At 39.8% G+C, this 24634-nt stretch overlaps 1 protein-coding gene across 4 annotated transcripts in view; it reads right to left on the reverse strand.

The window, feature by feature from the left end:
* glsb (glutaminase b) overlaps positions 1-24634 on the reverse strand; it is a 39967-nt gene that overhangs the window by 7511 nt on the left and 7822 nt on the right. Inside the window, exons 4-15 of one of the 4 annotated variants that reach the window (XM_087178501.1) lie at positions 23981-24110; positions 22863-22942; positions 21242-21405; positions 18424-18482; positions 12980-13012; positions 11979-12037; positions 10313-10379; positions 9808-9858; positions 8708-8884; positions 7568-7699; positions 6687-6779; positions 560-6165 (exon numbers count right to left, since the gene is read on the reverse strand). In XM_087178501.1, the coding sequence (XP_087034627.1) occupies positions 6022-6165; positions 6687-6779; positions 7568-7699; positions 8708-8884; positions 9808-9858; positions 10313-10379; positions 11979-12037; positions 12980-13012; positions 18424-18482; positions 21242-21405; positions 22863-22942; positions 23981-24110 (1189 nt within the window). In that variant the 3' untranslated portion in view covers positions 560-6021. Of the gene's footprint in view, positions 1-559; positions 6169-6686; positions 6780-7567; positions 7700-8707; positions 8885-9807; positions 9859-10312; positions 10380-11978; positions 12038-12979; positions 13013-18423; positions 18483-21241; positions 21406-22862; positions 22943-23980; positions 24111-24634 lie in introns of those variants that run through there. The other 3 variants (XM_087178502.1, XM_023423105.2, XM_023423103.2) reach the window with 3 other exon arrangements.

A 24634-nucleotide genomic window follows, 5' to 3' on the forward strand; every position in this document is an offset into this window, starting at 1 on the left:
AATGTTGAGAAGATTGATGCTACTCTCATATCTGTATGTTATATATGTACCTACAGCCAGTAGCTGGTTAGCTTAGCTTAGCACAAAGACTGGAAACATAACACGCAGCTAGGCTGGTTCTGTCTATCAGTAACAAAACTCACCTACCAGCATGTATAATGCTCATCAATTAACATGTTATTTAATCTGTACAAAAACAGACGTGTAAAAATAATTTGCTGTATAACAGCAAACAATTTGGTTTTGGTCAGGATTAAACATAAAGAGTGAATTATAAAACAAAGTGTCTAGCTATTCCTTTAAAAATTCATGTATTTATAACATTGATTATTGCCTTCTTCCTCATATCTATATTCAAGATTCAATATTCATAGGTAAAATTTTCAGGTGCTTAAATACACACAATGATCCTTTATTTACCGCTGCTAAATTCTTGTAACTACTCAATGTCAATACAACTACCGGGGTGAAGGAGCGGGGCAATCAAAACAACAGGAGCATCAGTCTCTAGAGGAAAAGGTGGAGGTGGCTGAAGAACAGTTGCGGGCGCAGAGAAAGATTTTAGAGAAGAGAACAGTGCTTTATTGGATTTTATACAAGGGACACCAAGGCAACAAAAATCTTAACACCACTGTCACTGTCGAGTCTGCAAGTTCGTCACAGCCAAGAAAAAAAAAACAAAAGACGAGGAAGACGAGTTCATGTCTTCTCCAAGCAGACAGGACAGTTCATGAGTTTATGGAGACTTTACAGATTTACAACCATGTGGACAGAGAAAAATCAAAACAAAGAGAAGTTTAACAGTCATCAGTCATGAGCTTGGAACTGTACGGTTTCATCCACTGCAGGTTTGAGGAATTTATTTTAATTTAACATGTAAAATTGTATTTTCTCAATCTCAACAATAAATTTTTTGGCAAAAAGAGACGTTTTAAAAACGACATATAAATATCTAATATCGGACCGGGACATTAGAGAACCTTACAATTCCAAGGTCACCAAATAACAATGGTAGTGATAGATTTTTAAATTTATATGCAATTTCAATGTCATAAGGGATAAAATGTATGTCCAAGACACAAATCAACATAAATAAAGACATGTGAAAAGAAAAATGAAATGAACATACAACATGGGATTAAAAAGACATTCATCAAATCAGACACAAATAAGCATGCAAGGGGGAGATGAGAATTCAAAGAGAAAAAAAAACATACATGAAAATGTGATGATTTGAATGGAAACACTCATTACTGCATTCAAAAGCCCTTCTGCAGAGTAATATCAGACTTTGAGGAGTAAGAAAAGTTTTACCGATCACAAACTTCAAGTAACACAGCTCATTGACCCTCCAGCACCACTGACGCCATTTACCAAAGTGGAACAAATCAGATCAGCGATCAGGTCGAGCCAGTCTCATGTCAGAGCTGCTCTGGTCCAGTCTCGTAGACATGCAGGCACTGGGTTTTAGATTTGGGGCCAGGGGTGCTGGTGGTGCTGGTGGGGAGGAATACCCTGTAGCAGCAAAGAAATAAAGACTTGCACATTGTCACAAAGGAGACTGATTCCCTTCACGCACATTTTATGACTGACTGGTCAGAAAAAAAAAAAAAAAAAGGTTGAGACTGAGATGAGAAACTAAAATCACATCTGAGGTGATCCCACAAACTGTGGCCATGACAATACCTAAACCATAATGAAGCTGACTTCATCATCATGTAGAAAATCATAATGACATCACTGTTTAACTGTGCTGCATTTAAGCACATCCATCATCATAGTATAATTGTACATTTAAAGTTGTAATTCTTAAGATTGTTGTTACTAGTTTTAATGTCTTCATATACTAATATGTTGTATTGTGACATGTTTTGTTCTCATCTGAACAACATCATAATGTGACAAATTACATGCGATGGATGCATGTGCCACTTCTTCAGTCTGACTCAGTTGCTGGCAGTTATTGCATTTACAGCAACGTGGTCACTCAGAGAATCCAGGTGACGCTGGTTTCCATGCACTGCAGTAACCTGGTTACTGTGAATCTACATGCAGCAGGTCAGTACTGGAAGCAGAAGATGAGAAGCAGCATCTTCTGCTTCCAGCACTGATCTGCTGGCTTTTTAATGTGTATCAAACAGTGTCTGATATATTGAAAATCTTAAGGATTATAACTTTAACTGTCCCACTGTCAGTACTTTCTAGAAGTCCACTGCAAACTTTAGCATGAAGTAACAGGAATATGAATAAAATCATTCAAAGTAGCCGACAGACAAACTCCACTTATACTGTGGAAAACACAGCAGGAGTATGAAAAAGGCTTCTTGTACCTCCACACAATAAAGAGCAGAAACTTGAAAACCGAAAAAAACAAACAAAAAAACAATAACAGACGTCCATGACTTATAATAAAATAAATAAAATACTTCACTCAACAACATGACAGAGTAGTAACGGGGTATTATTGGCTCTGGCATCTATCACTTGGAGTCAAATCCACTGATAAACACCACACACCAGTTGTACAGTTTCAACAATGATTGAGTAACAAACAGATAAATCCCCCCCCCCTTCCCCCTAGCACAGTCACAATAGAGCGACATCTAAGGCATCTGCTGACATGACATTCATGTGCAAGTCTTTCTATTTCCTGGAGGAGATAATACCATAAATTCGGAACGTCTTAAGTGTAAATTCAACACACACACACTCAGTTCTGCTGCTGAGAGTCATCACTCATGTGCAGACACACACCTAAAAGCTATATACACCTGCTGCTATGTACATTCACAAATTCAGTAAGTTATGTCTACTGAAACAAGTTTGAATAACCTTAGTTTAAGAGTAACACTGGATACATGTTCTGTGTGAGTTTGCATGCCGACACTCAATCTGCAGTGGGGGTGTCAACCAATAGTCATACATTTGATTATGTAATCAAACTGTAAAAATAAACAGACATTCAATTGTGAAAGAGCAGCACTGAGGCGACCGTATGACGGACACTTCGTCACTGTCACTGACTGAAGGTGAAACACAGGTCAAGCTGAAACGAGCAGATAATTCAACAACTGTGCAGAAATGATGGCAGTGAGTTCACAACCCAGCTCTGCTGCACAGAGAGCGAGTGTCACTCCGAGCTCCGATTGGAAATACTTTGTGTTTTGGTCAGTAGTCAGTCAGAACCTCAAGGTTATAAGTAAGCTACAGTTAGCCTAGCCTACCACTCCAGATCCATAACACCCTGAGGGCACATCTCAAAAAATGCATCCATGAGCACCTGTACAAGTAGTTATAACTCTTGTGATGTTGTTTGCACTCTGCTGGACATAATGCGCAAAAAATATGTCTTTGAAGGGTTCGAACCTTATGTGTTTTTAGTAAGGAATATTCACAGCAGTAAACATAAACATTTCTGGACCAGTGGACTTGATGCTTCTAAAATAATTTGATAACATCCATTTAATATCATCTTCCTCTGCTGACAGAGCTGGCCATTCTTTGTAATTTGCCAATATCATACATGAGTTTCTGTGCCTGCGCTTTCATGATTGACTGAAAATGTAGAATTGGATGTTTACACAACTGCTATTCTGTGTTGATTTAAATCAGTACCACAGAAGTGTGTGTGGTGGTGGGTGGTGGTGGCGCTGTAGCCAATCCCAGCTGACTCTGGGTGAGAGGTGGGACACACTCTGGACAGGTCAACATATAGATCACTGCTCTCCATTTCTGTAGTGAGCAGCTTAATCTCCAGACTGAGGCGACCTGTGTCAACACAACCATATTTCTGTGCGCAGTGTAAACAGACAGTGAAAACAGCCTGGATGCAGCAGTCACCTGCTGCTCACAGCACGGGCCCTTACTGCTGTAACAAACAACACCCTCCACCCCCCATCACGCGATGCAATACTGAGTGTACACACAAATCAAAAACAAACAATCAGCCACCCACACACATTTTTTCATCCAAACTCCACAGCAGCTCAGCCGCTGCAGCCAGTCCACCGAGGTCGTTGCTCCTGACAGTCTGACAGGTAAATGAGGACTATCGGGTCAAACGAGTCTCCACCAGGAGCCTTACAAACAGCCTGTTGTTCTAGTCACCTCACCTCTCTCCTTTGGCTGAGCAAACCTTTATTTGCTTGTGTTGTATCAACCACAACATAATCACAAATACTGGCATATTGAAAATAGAAACCGTGGTAAAACAGAACTTCCAGTTCAGTCAGCACAATGTACATCAACTGTTTCTCAACCCTGATTATGTTTTTAGGTCCAAGTTCTCAGGACTCCAATGTCTGTTTTGTACTCCATCAATAAAGATATGGAGGGTGCACAAACAATGTTATATTTCAAAGTTATTCAATTTAGAATTTACTATTAAAAATAATTCCAGCACATACAAGTGTACAGTTTTACTCCTGCAACATGTTTTGCAGATCAACTGACTTTAATGTGGGATTTCCATTTATCGCAGTGGTCTGCCTTTATTCTAATGCAAACATCTGTCGGCGAGGATCATGTCTGTCTTTGAGCTACAGTTTTATCTGTCTTATTCAACACTTTTTATTTGTATTTAAATGTCTTTCTACTTGTGTTGCTCTCATATTCTGTCTTGATGCTTTTTAAGCTCTATGTAAAGCACTTTGAATTGCCTTGTTGAAATGTGCTATATAAATAAACTTGCCTTGCCCTACAGTGACAGGCGCTCAGTTTTTGTGTTGATTTTTCCTTTCAAAGTCCAGCATGTGAGATTGGAAATACTGTAGTGTTGTTTGTGAAGGTTTTGTTCAAGAGAACTAATCTTTTGTGAGAACGAACTGAACTGAATCACTTCCTGAAACAAGTCAGCTGTGAGCAAACGTGCAGGTATAAACTCACTGAGTGATTCAAGTCATTCGTTCACAGGAGGAATGAGGTCTGTTCAAGACAACAAATGCACAGCTGACTTTAAGCTTCAAAGATTCGACAACATTGACCTTGAACTGCAGATGTATGACATTACCCAGACTGATATGTATAGGGAAATATTTGAGATGCACCAATGACCGATCAGTTTCGTGTGTGGGAACACAGTCTGCGCTTCAGTGAAGCACTTAACCATTTGTTGAATGAATCTTTTAAACAAATCTTTTGAATGAACTGATTCTAATGATTCAGTAGTGCGAAAACGCCTTTGCCCATCATTAATTAGAAAAGCAAAAAACAAAAACAAAACCCTGCATTATTAAAATCCCTTCAGAAGTCAGGGCTCATTTTTAAAAAATTTCAGCCAAAGCCCGAGCGTTCACAGCTAACTGATATGTTAACAATATTCTCCTTTGACCCAACACTTCCCATTAGTAAAATCCTAAGACGCACAATGTCACATTGTGATCATCTCCTACAGTACATCAGCATCTGCTTTAATGTGCTAATCTCTGGGGCCTCAGTGTGAGCTACAGTAAGCAATCATTAGCAGTCTGACCGTGGATGTGGAGACTGTTGGTCTAAAGACTGGCTGCACTGAAGCTCCACACATGCAAACACACTCATACATCATTCTTTTTTTTCCTTTTGTCAAAATAGAAATAAAATAAAACAGAATCTCAAATCAACCCTTAGCCTACATTTTAAATAGGATTCTGTTGAAATGAAAAAAACAAAACACAAAAAAAAACCCAAAACAAAATAACATTGCAATAAATGGGGTGAGATGTAACAAGAGCACAACCTGTACACTGTACATCAGATCCTACACACACGCTAAGGCAACAACCAGGTGGAGGCTACAAGTTCATCTGGAATTCAGAGTAAAAACAAACAAGCAGTAACTCGTCCCATTTCTCCAACACAGACACAAACAAAAGAAGCTTCCCAGTCCGTCCACACAGTAACTGCTTCACAAGCAATAAATAATCCTCTACATAATTTATATATAAATATCAAAGGGCAAGGAAAGATGGTGGTGCTGCTGCGAGAGATCAGGTGAGGTGGGGGTGTGCGGGACAAGTGCTCCTTTTTTTTTTTTTTTAAGTTTCACTCGCTGACAGTGTCCATCCTATAGACTACAGTGGTAGAGCTGTCCTGGTGCGACTCAGTGGGGGACACCTTTTTCCACAGAGGGGCTTTCAGAGCTAGCTCTTGTTGGAGGCTCTCGTAATCCATGGGTCCGAAGGAGAGCTGCTGTTTCAATTGACACGGATAACAAATTAGTCTCACTTCCTCTGTGGTTGTGTATGTGTTTTGTGTCTTTGTGTGTTTGCTGTAACATATTGTGAGAAACAACTTTTCATTAGCGTGGGACTTTGGTTAATGTTAGCTGATGCACCAAAGAACTTTTTGTTACACACACATTTAGTTAATTTAGCTTCTTTTGTGTGTTGCTGCAAAGTGAAAAATCCACTTTAGAAAAGGACCCGACTAGAAAGAAAAACACCAGCAGGGGATTCAGACAGAGGCAGCACAAACAGATTGAGGAGAAAAGAGGATGAGGACTGCCCTGTTTTGCTCTTCATCTGACATTGTATGTTTTTCCCTTCAGGTGTACTCTACAGTTATGGAGCTAAATATCAGCTAGAAATCAGCAGGGACCGCAGCGTCACCCACGTTCTTGAGATGGTATCAGTAGTGTATCTGATGAGAGAAATGTGTGTCGTGTTTGGTTCTTTGTCCCCTCACAACACGGTGCTGTGCGTCCTTACCCGCTGGTCCCCTCCTTCTCTGCGAGGGTCGTGCTTCTTGGCAAAGTGTCTCAGGTTGTCGTAGTTGTGGAAGTTGAAAAGTTCCACGAGGTCCTGGAACGAAAAGATGAACACATGAATTTACTCTACGCTGTTAAAGTTGACATTTTTCCTGATGACTGATAGTTGAAAAGCACATGAGCACATGTTGCCTTTAAAAGAAAAAAGGAAAAAGAAGAGACAAATAGGAAATAAGTAATCTAATTACATGAGCGGCAGAGGCGGATGTGTTTACTGAGAACTTATCTGGTCTTCAGGTAATCATTAGTCAAGCATCACCTACTGATTAAGCAGGTCCAGTTACTCTGAAAGTATTCCAGCCAGGAACACTCAAGGACACTCTTGCACAATTTCCAATCATTAATAGCCTTTTTTTTTTTTACCCATGATGCATTTTTGTTTGTTAAGTGTAACACATATTTATAAATAAATCTATTTACACCACTGGTTTAGAAAACACTCAATATGGTGATTCTGACACTGTGCTATTCACTAATATGAAAGTTATATTTTCAAAGGTAAAAACTTCCACCTGGGCCTTTACGTGTTGTACATTCAGACAAAGCAGATATTTTCCTTGGATCTTGAGGCACTGAGTGACTGTGTCATTTGAGATACAGTCCGTAACAACTTAGCACATAGTGATGCATTATTAATGTAAAGCATCAACATGAACACAAAGAAAACATTTTCAGCTCTAACAAAAACTGTCTTGTGCTACTAGGATTTTATTTGAGCTCTGGTGTGTATAAAATAAATAAATAAATAAAAATTGTTGGTGCAGTTATTCTTAGTCGGGGCTCTGATCATGTTTTCACTCTGCAGTGATCTCCTGTTCATACCGTGCAGAACTGTATTCCTCTGACAGAGTTGCCCAGCTTGTCCAGTGGAGGTGACCAGCACATGATGCCCATCACGTTGGGTACAACCAGCAAGATCCCGCCCGCTACTCCAGACTTGGCCGGCAGACCGACCTACAACAGGGAAAACAGACGGGTTACATAATGGAAGATCGGCTGTGTGTGTCTGCAGTATCAGCAGGCAACAACGCAAAGCTCAAAATGGAAACAAGTCAACAATAATCGGAACAAGCTGATTTTTAGCAGAATTCCTCAGGAACATGCCTCCTGTTTTCTTCTGTGATTTAAATACTGAAGAATCTTTGCAAAGTGTACATAACTGAATAATTTCAGTTTTTCTTTCAATCATCTTTATTTAGTTTGAAGTTCAGGCTTCATTTCGACCAGTCCCTTGTTTCCAAAATCCAACTCGAACAGAATGAACGAAAATGAATGAGCACATGAACACTGTAGATATGTACTCTCACTTTCTGCCGTTGGAGATATGATCGATATCATGAGAAAGTGAAAGGCTGAAGCTGCTCACAAGTCACTCGATCTCTCAGCACTTCTGTCATTAAGACGTGTCTCATTAAAATAAACAGTCTTATCACAACAAACACCTCAGCTCAGACAGACCATGTGACACGACAGCTTTGCTGTGCCAAGGCACATTATGTGCTCCTCAGTATTGTGGAGGTATAATCTGCTTGTATCAAGACTTGATCAGTTTTCTATGTACAAAATGTTTCAACAGTATTTTTAGATCATTTCAAAGACTTATTAGATGTACATGTACAACATGACTCCACTGGGCCATGACATTATGTGGGTTGTACAGCCTGAGCTTAATCATGCTAATTCCTCCTAGAGGTAAACAATGAGACGAGCATCAAGTTTGACATGAGGTCGTCTCACCTGGAACCAATAAGGACGTACAAGAGCGGATTGACTGTTTGTAAATCTATGCCTAATTTATGTATAAACTTATTATGTTCTCCATCTGAGGCCTATTAGTGTCTCATCAGTGTAATGGTACTGCTTCACTTCACCTCTTTGAGTCTTTCCTACTTAAAATATCTGTCCCTACTCGACCACATCAGCTCTTACTCGCCATCTTGTGAAAATGTGTCTTCTACTTACGTGGAAGGCGAACTGTCCTGAGAAGTCGTACATGCCGCAGGAGTGCATCAGACTCAGGGTGTTCCTCACCGCCTCTGGGCTCAGCACGCGCTCACCCGTGATTGGGCAGATCCCACCGTTAGCCAGGGTGGCTGCCATGACGCTGGCGCTCTCACAGGTCACCTCAATGGAACAAAGCTGGGGGAGGGGTCACATAAAGGACAGTTTGTATCATTACTCTATTAAAATTTTCAGCACAGAGAGTCAAGTCTGACGTGAGCAAGGTGAAAATGACGGTACAGTGGCGGCAGAGGTGACAACAAGCAACAAATTAAGTGAAAATGCAGCTTCCGTACAGAGCACAAGGGCTCAATGAATGGTTCGATGAAAACTATGTGAATTAAATGGTGCAGCTGCAGTAATGACCACATCTAAATCCTTTTGAGACTCCAACACCATCATCCAAACACCAAACAAGAGAATATATTTTTAGAAGAAGGATGTTTGTCTTTGATATTGTTTAAAATGTACATAAAATCATTATTTTTTAAAGCAAGAATACATGCATTTAATTTAACATACTGCTGTGTCAGTGCATGACAATTTGTCAGTGATTGCAGTTGTTCAGATTGGGAGGGGTGTGTACATTCATGTTGTTCTTATTCTCCCACTTCTGTTCCTTGCTTGTTTTTCTTCTTTATTATTTGTTTGTCTTTGTGTGAATGGTGTTCATTCATTCATCCTGTACAGAGTCAGAGGCCTGAAGAATCTGTGATAAAGAGCATTTAAGTGCTACTGGAGGCTCATGGTGGAAACAACACCTCACTAAGACATGTTGGGTTTTCCTTTAATTTGCCACGTGTTTATAGTTAAGAAACTATTTGTAGCATTAACAGAAGTAAAGGTGTTAAAAAACTGAATAAAGGGAGATGTGACCAATATTGGTAGAGAAGTAGGAACAGGATCTGTCACTCAGGGACAAAATCAACAAAAACAGAGGAAGAGAAGAAACAAAAAGCAAAACAATAATCTGCTGTTAAAAATAATATGAGCTGAAAACTGAAAAAAAATTAATAATAAAAAGAAATAATAAATAAAAAATAAATCACTGCTCCACTCACTTGAAAGTAGAAGTCCAGCACAGATGTCATGTCTGTCCCCTCTGGGAAACACTGCAGAGAAACAACACACAGATGAACACATGAACATATATCAACTACCACAAAAAGTTAAGCAGCTGTAATTTTGTGTTTTACAACATGAAATTTTATTTAAAAAGTAACAAATATAGTTTATGCATGACTCATCGAGAGATTTGTTTTAAAAAAAATACATCAAAGCTTATTGTAATAGCTTCACCCTGCATCATTACACTCTGACTTCCCTTGTGTCCCTCCCTTCTGGATCAACCCTTAAATGTAAACCAGATACAGAGCCAACCCCCGGTCTTATCTCTGAGCTGCTCAACACATACAATCTGAAAACATTAGAAAAATCTAATGATACGTGGGGAGAGAGAGAGAGAGAGAGAGAGAGAGAGAGAGAAAGAGAGGGAGAGATAGGGAGAGAGAGAGAGTGAAAAGTCAAAAAAGTCATCAATCAAGTGTGACTCATCCAAAGTCAAACCTTTTTTTCTTTCAGGTAGTAGCCGATGGCAAAGTTCCTGTCCCCTGACTCACGCTCCGACTGGAATCTGTCGCACAAAGAACAGAGCACTCCCATTACATGGAGGAAGGAAATGTTTGCACTGTGTGTGTGTGTGTGTGTGTGTGTGTGTGTGTGTGTGTGTGTCGGAATTTCATCACCCCACCCCTCATGTGTACTGTTCAACCAGAGATCTCATGCTACCATGTGATCAAACTGCAACGTGAGACCCAGGACTTGGTCTTTTTACAGAAACATTGTTAGCATGTGGTGTCATCATCACTCATGCACATGCAAGTGACCTTTACGGCACAGATGCCAGCTCCAAACCTCATCCTAAATATAAAGTCAATTACAAATCAATTGAGAAAATAACCACTTTACTTTTTAGCCAGGTAGCTAACGCCAATCAAACTGAGAAAGTTTACAATTTAAAAGACTTTAACCTGCTGTGTACGACCATACTGCACACATTATTCCAATAACGTATCTGTGCAGCCTCTGTTCTGACTGAACTGACCGGCCTCACCATTAGCTCTGGTTTCATTCATTTGTGTCACAATCTTTGTGTAAGGAATACTTTGCTTTTGAACAGTCACATCAACTAAGCAGAGACAGTTTTAAAGCCTGGCTTTATTTAAGCAGTGATGACTGGGAAACTGTTTTTAAAAGGTCCCATATTGCATAAAAAGGTAATGTCCATGTGTTGTTTGATTATAAAGCGGATCTAGGTTCTTTATTAATACTGTGAAAGTATTAAAGTTCTCAGTCCACAGAGAAATGCACACAGCCTGTATTCAGAAACTGAGCCTTAAAACCAGCCATCAGGACTTCTGTAACTTTGTGATGTCACAACAAGGCAGTCAGCGCTCTCAGCCACGCCCAATGCCCCGCCCATCTGGACCCACCATCCAACCTTGCAGGATTTGGTTTCTCTGAGTTTTTACCTGAAATCTGCTATAATTTTATTCGATCACTCAGAAAACAGTCAGTCAATCAGAATAGAGGCTCAGAGCCTACTTTCTTCTGATTGGCTCACCGGCCTGTTGTTACTAGAGCTCCAGAGAGAAGCCTGAGAGAGGAGATGTAAAACTACACTGAGATGGTTTTTGGTTCTTAAAACGATATTATCAACACTTCAAATAAAAGTGTCAAATATGGACCTTTAGAAAGAGGCTTAGGTATGATCTCTAGCTCCTGCTGGGCTTCTTGTGTGTGAATGCAACTATATGTAAACTACAGGGCCGGGTAAAAGGTGTGATAGAGGCAGGTAAAGATCAAACATGGCAACATAATGCACATGTTAAACTGCTCTCTGCTATGGTGTACACACCATAGCAACAGTTAACACACATGTTTTCACTTAACATGTAGGTGTGTACAGATTGTGTGCACAGAGCTTTGTTGCATCTGTTAGGGTGGAACAACTAACTAACTGATTACTATTAAAATTGTGACATGACAGCATGTAATTCAAACTGGAGGAACTGAGAACACCTGTGAGATTGTGCCTGGCCGTAGTTTCACATTCACAAGTATTGGAGCACATCACCTTGGACCAGTTTTCTGGTCCTCTGGCGATTGAAAAAATGGATGTAGCAACTCTAAAGAACAGATTTAAAAGATTTAAGTTTTAGAGGGAACTCACGTGGCATTGCTGAAACCCACATACTCGTTTCCTGCCATGTTTTTCAGAAAGTTCATGACCTGGAGGGAAAACAGGAGGAGAGTTAAGAGTGACGACATGATTGATAGAGCTTCATGGTACGAGGTTAAATTCTGTGGATAGTTGGTGGCCTGTGTGGTGTCAAAGTGTCTGGAGAGCATTTCTACACTTACAATAGCTGTGCCCCCATTTCATACTACAAACTGATCATAAACAGCATGAAATATAGTGTCATAGTAAACTGATGCTAATGTTATTATTAATGAAATATTCAGTGTGTCCAAACTCCACACTACATACTCAATGTATATAGTACGCCATATACTAATTGTCTTAGTGGGCCCTTTTGTAAATTTCTATACAAAACAGAACAAAAAAGCGATGAGACACTCTTCCTTTTTCTTTGCAAATTGCACCCTGGGAAAAAAATCTACTAATGCTGAATGATATACAAAAAAAATCATATTGCAATAATTTTTTCCGATATTAATATTATGAGTCACGATTACAGTTGGAGTGCTCATTTTTAAATTTCATTTTCACTGGAAACATATACATAAAAGATGATGATGTGCTTTTTGTTAGAGCCTGTATAAAACAAACATCTGAAGAGTATGATTTGTAGGTCACAGCATCTGCGTATCAGCTCAACACTTCATTTTACTGTCTGTTGCGACACATTTTAATTTTATCAAAAAAACTACAGCTCCTGCGATCTGGATATTGCACTTGGCCATATTGATTTCGATAACTGACTGACTGACTGTTTTTAAAGGACCTTTCCAGAGTGAACACATTCAAAACCTGCTTATAATTTGTGTGTAATATGGGACTGGAACACAGCTTATGAACTTAGGGAAAAGAAGTATAAAGAGAAAACAGGACTATAGTCAGTTCACAAACATAACGTATAATATCTATATTGATCACTTGTCTCTTTCACAAAGAAACAGTTAACTCAGTGTGTGACTTCTTATACTTACATAGTCAAATTTTTCTGCGTTGCCTTCACCTTGCTGAGGACAGAACGAAAGAACACGGGGTTAGCTGCCTTCGTTCACCGAGACATGTTGCAGAGGATAAGCACAGCATCATAAAGGTAACACTAAAATGATAAGACTACTGCTGACAAATTAAAACTACAGAATTAGAAGATGTGACTATTATTACAAATAAAATCAAATCACATGAGCTTTGCCAGAGAATTATACAAGTACAGAATATTAATAAGATTGGCTTGCAAATAGGTGACAAAGAGGCAAGTCTTTTGGAGTTAAAGGGAGATTTAGTAGACATGTGAATTACCAGTTTAGCCAGTTAAAGAAAAACATGTCTCACCAGTACATCTCACTGATTCCAAATATAAATATATTTTTCAGTATTAATTCATATCTGAAAGAGGGAAAACTAGAATACACCATAACAACTCTCACTGTGTGTATTTCTACATAAAGTATGGCTCCACAGAAATGTGGGTGTATGCAGGCAAGTTTGTATTATGGGTTACCATAATGCGGGTGTGCAGGTGTGTGTGTGTGTGTATACTGTAGGTGAACACGAGTCATCTGTGCAAAGAGCCTGTCGGCCAAAAACAGTGGGGAGGGAAGGAGAGGAGGGAGGAATGTTCTTCCTCTGAGAATAAAATTCACAGCTTGTAGCTCAGTGTACATTTATCAAGTCACAAGCTAGATGATGCTGCCTATTACCACAGAGAAAACACAGCAGAAGAGAAAAAATGGACACGCATGCACATTTAAAGTGCTATAGCATTTCACATGAATTCAAAATACTGAACTGTTTATGTTTTGGATGGTTTTTAACTTTACATAAAAAAAAAAAAAAAAAGAAAGAAAAAAGGCTAATGCTTCATGTGTGACTGACGTACATTTCAACTTCTACACTTTACTGTGCAGAAGAAAAAAACATAAGTGACACTGATGGAGGTGTTAAAGAGTCACTGAATGGGGTTTCTACAGAGCTGATTGGAGGAGAGAGAGAAGAGGGAGGATCAGGGGGATGGGGAGAGTGCGAGGAGATAGATATGGAAAAGGAAGAAAAAATTACCAACGTCATTTGACCTGCAGCAGCAGTCATTATTTCCCACAGTTCCTACGTCTGGAAAATATGCAACAACATACAAAAACAGCAACAACATGTAGCCTTCAAGCACCATGTAACAACAGTGTTTTGGGGCAACCAGCCCATAGTTTTCCCCACCGAGGTCAAAGCTAAGAGGGCAACCCCACCAATAGCTTGACATTTGAGCTTCAGTTAAGAAAAACAAAAACAACACATTGAGACACAGGTGACAATGGTGAGCGGATGTGGACACAGACACACACAATATCGTCTCAACAAATGTGAGGTGATCGTCTCTGGTGTTTGGGTGTGATTTATGTGGCTCAGTAAACAGTTTGCTGTGTGATGAAAGAATGACCTGTACATACAATTCTCCACATGTTGCTTTTTGTACAACCTGCATCATAAATCAATAGGAAAAATGTTGGACAACCTGTTTTACTTGACTAATGCAAGTATAGAAGTAGAGCTATTGCGAGGCTGGATATGATATTTGAGAGTATGTATGAGAGCAGAAAGGGGAGATTTCCTGAAGGGGATGACCTTCTGCTTCATCTTAGCCCAGTGTACATCTGCTCGCACCACTAGCGGCCATGTTTAAACAACAGTTCAACATTTTAGTAAAAATGCTTACACACTTTCTCATGTGTGTGCAAACAGTTGGAGTGCAGACATGCTTAGCTATTTTAACGTAAAGGCTGCAAGCAGGGCCTAACTGTACATAAACAGAAATATTAAAACTATAATTTGTGGTAATGTGTTGGAACTATTTCTTGGGAAACAACCACAGCAACCAAGTGTTTCTTGCTTCTTTGTCTTGTTGTTATAGTGAGGTTGCCAGGTTTGGTACCATCATGCCTGTACAGAGACCAAAACCCACTCACCAACTAGCTAAACACATCCAGACTCCAAACAGCACTATGAGCACAATATGACCGTATGCAACTTTTGATCAAAGAGTTGCCTACAAGGTAACATTAACATTCATTTGGAATTGTGTTCCTGGCTCGAACCTGAGATGTTATGTAGAGACAAGGAAGCTGCAGAGTCGAGTGGTAATTCTTTGTCATCTGGTATTGTGTCGCAAACCTTTAACATCCAAGACAGATTTCATCCAGTTGCTGACATAAAAATACTGATGGGTGCAGCTTGGACGCACCAGCATGACATTGGTATCAGTTTTCTTTTCTGAGAGAAAGCAAGTATGTGTATTTCCCAAAATGTTGAACTATTTAAGAAGCCAACTTACTCACTGCTGTCTGTGATCACTCGGATCATGTTTCATTTAACACAATTCACTCTAAGCTCTATAGAGTGCTGCAGGAATGAATCCTAAAACCCATAAATTATTTAGTATTCTAGCACTTCTGGTTCCCGCATCCTTAAGTCTCTGGGTTTTATTCACAGGTTTTTAATTAGAGGCCTGAAATAAGGTCTGTGGTTAAAACAAGTTCAAGATGTTTTCATGTTTTATTCTACGACATAGAATCAGTCAGTAAGTACTCCAGTCCTGATTTCTTGAAGCTTTTACGTCTGTTAAAAAGGTTGGTTGCTAACAAGTGACTAAATGAGACTACAGAGGTTGTCGAGGACGTTAAACGTCATCACGCTGATTATGAAACCCGATATACTCACCAGTCCACCTTTACAGCCAAGAGGAAAGGCTTTTGTAGAAGAGGTCAGAGCTAAATCACACTACAAGGTGAAGTTTGATGGTGGTGACGCTGAAGTCATGTGACCGTGGTGTCGTTGGTTTATAGCCTAGCATTAGCTTTTTACTTCTGCTGATTGTATTTAGGCTTCAAACATCATGAAGTGATGTTCATTAGTGAAGATGATCCTGCAAAACCTGTCAGGATCAGAAAATGCTGTTTATTTTCTGCAATAATCCAAAGCCCATGTAAGAATCTCGTCTTGGCCTACAAAAATACATCATCCCTGCGGCACTCTATATCTTTCTACTGTTTGTCACATGTGAGGTCACTAAATGCTAACTGGCTAACCAGCTGGAAATCCTGGACAGAATATTTTGTGATTTCATACTTTTCAGTGTTGCGCAGCAAAAGAGACAAAGATGTCTGAAGGACAGCATCTGATTGTCTTGTACACTTTACTATAACAAAATAAAATAAAAATCACAGAAAGGAGCAACAGTTGGCTTCTTAACATCACTGGTGAAAGAGCAGATGAAAACATGGCTAAGACAAACCGGATATTAGTGTTGTATACGAATGTGGGCAGTTTAATACTGGTAAAAAACAGTTTGGAGTTCTTCCTGTCAGGGTCCCCAGTGCTCTGCATGTTTTTAATAAAAAACTACTAGAAAGAAAAGAATGTCTTCTCACAGTTAATGGTCCTTCACTGGATTATCCATTATTCTCTTGCTGCACAAGCATAAACGCTGCTGAGCGACACGATGGAAAAATTTGTAGTGCTTTGTTTAAAAATTAACCATTCTGGAGCCGACTTCAGAAACATGCCAGACTAAAATGTACTGTGACAACTGTGTTGTCATCTTTGTTGTAAATGCACAATAAAAGCAGTTTACACACACATCCGGGCCCTTGTTTGGATTTAGAGAGTACAACCACTTACTCCACTTAACCTTTTTGTTTATTCTAGCCTTTCCTCAATATATAAATCTCCTAGCAGTCTTTGCTGACTTCTGAGCCAAAAGTCGATTTTGTTTTGTAAGAGTATTGTATTGTAATTGTTTTGACGACCATCATAACATGGGATTTGTGCACTGACGACTATTCACTCCGGCATATATATTTGTTTTAACTGTATAACAACAGCACAATCTTTAATCAATCTTTATAAAGGCGACAATCTGCAGATAAATGCCTGTGTCTGACTGATTTCCCTGTCACCAGAATCTAGATTAAACTAGAATAATATTAGGCAACGTAAACTCAAGTTAAATAGGTTTGTGTTTGCAAGGTGATAATGCACAAGAAGCACGGGTGAAGAAACTCAATTTTAAAAAGGAAATGGGATTTCAACAACACATGGACACTGAAAACGCACAGGTCCCACACCCTGAGACTTGTGACAGAGCTAATCTGTAGCCTATAAGTACAAGAAACCCAAACTCAAAATCACCATCACACAGGCCCCATGCTTCAGCATGCTTCTTAATACATAAAAAGGATGACGTTGACACCATCTACAGTTTAATTACCCTCTCTAGTTGTCTTATTCTCAAATCAAATAGAAACTAATATGACACCTCCATTTGATAGCACATCAGTGAGAATGCAACAAGGATGAAGCACATCATTAGTCATTCAATTCAGTTCAAAGTCTAAGTGCTTGGCACAAAAGCTGGACATAACAGAGGTCACCTCTGGAAGAAGCTGCAGTCAAATACCAGCCCTTGATTTTGACAGTTTTGTAGCAATAAACAGATAATGTGTCAAAAATTGAAAAGAAATGAAGAAGAAGTTGATTGGATTGATACTAAAAAGTTAACATTTGCAATATAGTCTTGCAGCTGTGAGAAGCAACAGTAAAGGTGTGTACTAAAAACTTTTATTGCGAGTGTGATCATCATCAACAGCTGCCAATGTGAAAACCAATCAACAAACCAGGGGTTTAAGCCAGGTTTAATCTTTTCTTCTTTTTGAGAGAAACTGAGCTGCTGCTTGTTTGATTTGATGGATGACGGGTGATTTATCTTTGTGGCTAATGAAGCCATTTAATTGTCATTCTGTCTTCACACCCAGTTACCTAAGAGAAGTTCAGATCAGTTGATACGAAACTCTGGTGAAAAAAGACAGGGAGGATGTGTCAGGCGAGATCTCATTTGACTTCCTGTCTATGTTCATGAACAGACCGTCACAGGTCTGTGTGCACCTGCGTTTGACTCGCTCTCTGCCCAGGTTATTTTCAGCAGGGACAATGACAATGTGTGTCCTGGGGTGGCTAAGCCCGCTTCAGGATAGATTAGCACAAGTGTTAATGACCGCAACAAGACGTATGGCATTGGACTAAGCTAGTGACCTAGAAATACTTGAAGCTGAGTCAAAAGTCATAAATATGTGGACACACAAGTCTTATACTTACAGAAGCAGTGACAACACCAAAGAATAATAACTACAAAGATTTCTGACTGGGTGTTGTGAGTCATCTAGAGTGGGTTTTATTGTGTTCAAATAAAAGTAAGTTAATTAGTCTTATCTGCTACCAGTGTTTGATTTAACCTTCATTTTATCTCCTCGATAAAACGGCTCAGTGATACCCACCATACAAGGAATTTTCTACCTAAGGATTCAGCGGAAATGACACACAGACTGGACATTAAAAACACACATGAAGAAAAAAAAGAGAGTGCTTCTGCTTTTACCTTTATCAGTGAAGTACAAACAATAGCGCCAGCATTCACCATGGGGTTGTGGGGCTTATCTGCAAAACAACAAGAGCTGGGTTAACACTCTGCAGAGAGTCAAAGTGTAAATGTTTAAAGACTGAGAGCTCCGTCTATAGACAGATCAAACAATAACAATCACATCCATGTAGAGCACACACTGACGCAAGATACTACAGATAATAATCTCATAATAATATCCGTATCACTGGTATGTTGTGTGAAGTAAATTGATCTTTGTACCTAGATCCAGAACTAACTCTTAAAACAGTGGCTATATTACAAATCCTGCTGAGAACAAAAAATAAGGGATTTCTGTTTTTCTGTCCAGGCAGCAGAGTCATGTAAATGTGTCTCTTTGAGTAGCACAGTGTCAAAAAGGATCAACTACTGTGCAGACAAAGATGTTTCTTTTTGTTTGGGTTTTTTTTTTGAAAAGGAAAAAATTTTAACATTATAATTAGGATATAGTGAAGTTGTGTATTCATGTTAATCAGTCAGCTGTTAAGTGACTTCTGATATATTCCCTCTGCTTGAGAGTTAAACCGAGACAGAGCTGTCTTCCATTTCCATAACTAACCCTGAGAGGAGTTTACTTCCTCTTCCCATTTGTTGTAGAAACTCTGGCCCACACTGGGTTTTCCAACATAGAGAATTACATTAAATTTCATGCTGCCTCCAGCTCTGGACAAACTCTGAATGGGCGTCTTTATGGAAGTCACAATTTTCTAACAAGCGTTGCACCCGGATTTCTGTCATTTGTAACTGCACCTGCGGCATGCTGATGTAGTGGCGTTGTATTGTAATCAGCACAGTGCACCGGGAAAGGCGCTGCCAAAACTGTCAAAGAGAAAGAAAAGAGCTGCAACTTCAGAGCTTATTCCTACAGCAGGAATGTGTCAGGCAGTGGCGCTCTGATCTTTGCTGGCTGTTCCAACAGGGGAATATTGTTTCTTCAAGCACGTCCAGTTTCTTAAATTCACGCTACATCCCTACTACATTACTTTAAGGCGAATTGATGAGGAGGAGAATCATGAGGGCAGACATTACAGGCAGCTAAAAAGTAATAATTCATGTTACTGACAGGATGTTTAAATTTGCCGGGTCTGAAAGTCGTGTACAACCAGTGACGGAGAGGATCAGAGTCAGAGCAGAGGACAGGACGAGGAGTCAAGGTGAGCGGAATCAGGTGAACAGTCATTAGGAGTGTTTAACGCAAAGTCAACATTTACATTACTGTAACGTCACTTTTTATTCATCTTGTTTTAAACTACAAATCCTCCTGAGACGTGGAATAATTAAAGTTTGTGTATTTATATTATTATCAGCTAAAGACAACAGCAACAGAAAATCATGTCCCAGTAAAAATCATTTCCAAAACATTGTCCTTTGTTGCGGACTTATGGACAGTGTTTGTTTTCCATCACTGTATTTTGGAAGAATGACAAAAGTATTGAGCTGGTATGGATTTAATAAATTCTAGAGACACTAACAGTGAATTTTTAATGTGACGTAAAGGCAAAGCTGTGTAGTAAGGCTGAAGAAAAGATTATTTTAATTCTTGATTGATCTGTCGATTATTTTTTTAATTCATAATTATAATTTTAAATCATTTACTTTGGTCTTTACAATGTCATAACATTGTGAAAAATGCACAAGATGATGTCTGCTAATTTGTTATAGTTTATACTGTCCTTTGGGAAATTCTTCAGCTTTCACTACACCTCTGTACACATGCACATACACACATGATCAGGATGGTACCACCTCTGCCTCATTTTAAGCCGGGAAAAACCCTGATGAGACGATGAGAGAGGAAGCCTTCCTCCCTCCAAGATCTAAAGGAGGTCAAGTACAGCTCTCACATCACCTACAGCTCCTCACTGGTGTGTGATCGCCTTACACAACGTGAGGCCATGGGGCCATCCTGGCCAACGCAAAGACTAAACTCCCACGCAGGATGTGATGACAGGATGGCTGCAGTTTAACCACCAATCTGGGGATTGTGGCATTTCCTCTGACAAACAAACTGCAACTTGACCCTGATAATTGTAAGATTTTGTTTCATATCAAAATGTAACATAGATGAGTATATATAATATAAGTCATCCAATAATTCATGTGATGGGCAGCGACTCACATCTTCAGTTTAACCTAACCACGTTTATTTTCACAATGCTGTTAAAAAAACATTTCCACAAATTCTTCCAGTGTCAGCATCTGACTCATTCAGTTGGCAGCTCAGTCACAGTTCTCTCTCTCGCTCTCTCTCTCTCGCTCTCTCTCTCTCTCTCTTTCTCTCTCTCTCTCTCTCTCTCTGGTGCTAGATCTAGACCGTCCATGAGCACTGATGAGTCACTATCTGGGTTGGTAATGACAGACTGTCCCTAGCCCTAACCCTCTTAGTGTCCATGGGTTCATGGGGGAATGTAGCCAACAATAGCAGTTTACATACATGTGGGAAAAATACAAAAAATGTAGTGGGGGTAGGGGGTGGGGGGACTGGAAGAGCAGCATGCAATTTTCCTCTAATAAACTGTCCACATTTAAGGAGGTGATGTAACAGGTCGTCACTGGCAGTTTGCACACGGTGATGCAATTTTACTCCTCACTTTCATTTGAATACTAACAATTACAGGAAACACTAACTTCCTAAACACTGCCAAAGCCCTCTGTCATCATCATCATCATCACCATCATCATCATCATGTCTCCACTGCTATATTTTGTGTATGGGCTGATGAGTTCTTCAGAGGGAAGAAGTCAAGAAGAAAAAAAGAAAACTCTTAAGTCTCACCATCTTCGTTCAGGAAGAGCTTATTAAAGCGCAGGCCACTGGGCTCCTTTCCAATGAAACTGTGCACGTACTCTGTGCCGTGGTCGTGCACAGCGACAGCATACTTCAGAGGCTTGACACAAGACTGCAGACAGAAGGGGACCTTGGTGTCTCCTACTGTGTGTCTGCAAAAGACAAAAAGATAACAAGTTATCTTAGCAGGCAAAGCAGCTGCAACGTCAGTGATGATAAACAATGACAGAGAACAGAGTAAAAAAAAACATGGAGGAGATATGAAAAAATAAACACTTGTTAAGAAGATCGTCAATGAAGTTTATGGTTTTCCAGGAATACTCCTCTGTTATCCTGAGTGTCACAGCATGAACAGAACTACATGATCTGTTCAGTACTAGTGTTATCTTTATAACTTCCTGTTACACAAACATAACAAAATCTACACACCGTTTACAGCTGCATATCAGAGAACAGAGTCATTACACTACACTTGTGAAAAGTGTTTCAGTGTGCTAGTTTTGTTTTTACTACGAAACCCAAAACCTGTACATTTTATTTATATATAATATTGAACACATATATTGGACATTGTAAGCTTCACAAAGAGAGCGTTAATTACACTGAATGTAAATGCCATTTGGGGATTATTTAACCAACACCCAGCAAGAGGCAAAGAGATGCCATCATAACACTAAGTGAGGAAAATCAAACAAGACCAGGTCAAAAACCAAGTACATGGCTGAACTGTGTCGTATTTTCATTCAGTCTAGTGTATCAGCTGGTTTCAGCCCTTTATCAGTTTGCTTCTCTCCTCCTCTCTGTGCTCACATATACAGTATTTTAGTACATCTGAATTCACAATAAAGCTTTTCTCATTTACATGTCTTTCTGTTTCTATTGTCAGATAATTGAACAACTTTGAAATAGTGACTGAAACGCTGCCCATTTAGACCGCATAGTAACTTCCAAGCTGCTGCTCTGCTGCTGCTAAAATCCTGATTTTATAACCATGACATCGTCTGACAAAATCATCACAAAGACTGAGCTGTGATTGCAGCTGTATTTACATGCACATGATCACTCAGAGGGAAAGTTAGAAGCTCATTCACATCAGCTACTGTGCAGTCAGCAGAGTGGTGTGTCGGCGGAGGGAAAGCCCGATCTCATGCTTGTGGAGCAATACTGGCAACTCTTCTAAGAAAAGTTTTGTCAAAGTCCCTTCATTTGTCAATAGATGCTTTTTTGGAAAATAAGTTGTTAAAGGGGTCTTAAGTCATTAAATCTAGTGACAGAGATGCCAAGTTGGGGACACAGCTTGGTCGCTTCAAATCATTTTGAAAGAGAACTACCAATGATGTAACTTCATCACTCAGTCAACAATATTTGCGTTTATAGGGCCGAACCCACCGTTGCAGTCCAGCCAACAAACATTAAAGTGTTAAGCTAATAATTAAAAAAAAGAATGAAAAAAAAAAACCATCATAGTGTTTTAAATATTTGGTTCACCTCATGAGTCTAGATTCAGAATTTATTATTTGTCACATACATAGCTGAATAGTAAAATCTGGTTGATTCCTAACTGAGCAACAGTGAATAATGATTTTAAAACAGACAAACAATGTCTCACCTCTGTCCGTCGACTGTGCACAGGGAGACGGCCCACAGGTCAGGGTTGAATTTGGCAAGCTGAGGAATGTAGTCTGCAACCTGAAAGAGGTGAGGCGGTTGACAGAGAGTCAGCACAGCAGCAGCGGTTCACCTTACATCTCTGACGTCTGCTGAGGCTCATGTTACAGCGGAAAGCTAACGCCAATACACAATAACAAGACTGACAGAGGTCAACTTCTCGTCTGAGGCTCCCACCCTCAGACCTTCATATCACAGGAGCTACTGCAGGACAAAGTGCTCTGTTTACTTCTGTGTCTTTCAGCCGTGCACAGTACAATGATAAAGATATTTCATGGTGTGGATGCAGGTCATTTACAAATAAACGGTTTCTAAATCAGCTGGCTGTGGGTGGATGCTGGCTTGGTTTCCTCATTTGCTAACACACCCTCTTCACTGGCGACATCTTGACCTTTCAAAGCTGGGAAAGCACACGTATAAATATTAACATTAATTATGGGCCCATTAAGTGTCCCAGTAAGCCTTGTCTAGTGAATGAACAATAGCAGAGCCCTGGAACTGGCTCACCTCAATGACCTGCAGCCATCATTAATGTTATTAATCCCGTCTGTGCTTGCTCCGATTCCACAAGACAAAATGTCTGCTCTGAAAAGGACTACAGACCCTTCTCTCGGCCTCAGGAGGGTGTGAACTACCGTGTCCCGCCTCCAGTGTGCATGGAGTCGCTACATGCTTTTCAGCTGAGAGCAGGAACCTCACTGTAATTTTCTTTTACTTCATGATTTTGCTGCTCCCTCTCTGAACCGTTTTTTAGCCAGCACCTAAAATGATGTGACTCACCAGACAAAAAGCTGCTGCCAAAGACAACTCCACACCAGTGTATGAGAGTAGCAGAGAGCACACTGCTGCTGCGAACACTACTATGATACTTTTGGTTTTCAATCAGATCAGAACGCTGCTGGCTTCCATCCTGGATAAGTAATAAACGACTGATCTACACCTTGACACCAGCTGAATGCCGACTGAAACCAGACCGATGGTAATGAATCTGCATGGGCTAAATAATAATCATGATGCACTGATAGAGAAAAGAAAAGTGTCATGGATCTAAGGACACACCTGTCCTCCAGAGAGATTTTTGGCATTCTCATACAGCTCATCAATATGGGAGGTGAAGGACTGGAAGTCTGGGATGACGAACTTCTTGCGGAAGGCCTGAGTGAGCAGGACAATGTTGCTCTGGACACACCTGATGAACAAAAACCACAAATAGCATGCTAAAACATTGTGACTGCATGCAGTTAAAGGAAAAGTTTGTCAACCAAGTCTGCAACCTCGAAATCTGACAAACTTCTGTGAATGTTTATAGAGATGATTGATGAAGAAGCTTCATCATTATTAATCATCTGCCTTTTTATGATAATGATTTCTTTCACACCAACTGGCTGTGGGAAACCATGGAGACAGTGTCTGTGACATCATCAAAGGCTCAGATTTGGATTTACTAGAGCCAAGAAATAAGCGTCAGTCACAGAAACAACCCCAAAATAAACTCCTCTTTAAACCTCAATGTGTTACCCATACAACAATATAATATCAATACTTTTAAAACTGCTAACATTAGAAGTGAAAATAAATACTTACAGCTTAACTTCCTTCAGACTAAAATCTACTATCTGATTTCTAGTTGTATTTTGAAGAAAGGAGGGAAGTTGGGGGTTTCCCACTGACTAAGATCTAGAGATTTCTCTGTGTCAAGCACCTTTTACCATC

The sequence above is a fragment of the Seriola lalandi genome, unplaced genomic scaffold (assembly GCF_002814215.2).
Source record: "Seriola lalandi dorsalis isolate HSWRI2012SDOR001 ecotype SW California unplaced genomic scaffold, Sedor1 jcf7180002054689, whole genome shotgun sequence".
Taxonomy (NCBI): domain Eukaryota; kingdom Metazoa; phylum Chordata; class Actinopteri; order Carangiformes; family Carangidae; genus Seriola; species Seriola lalandi.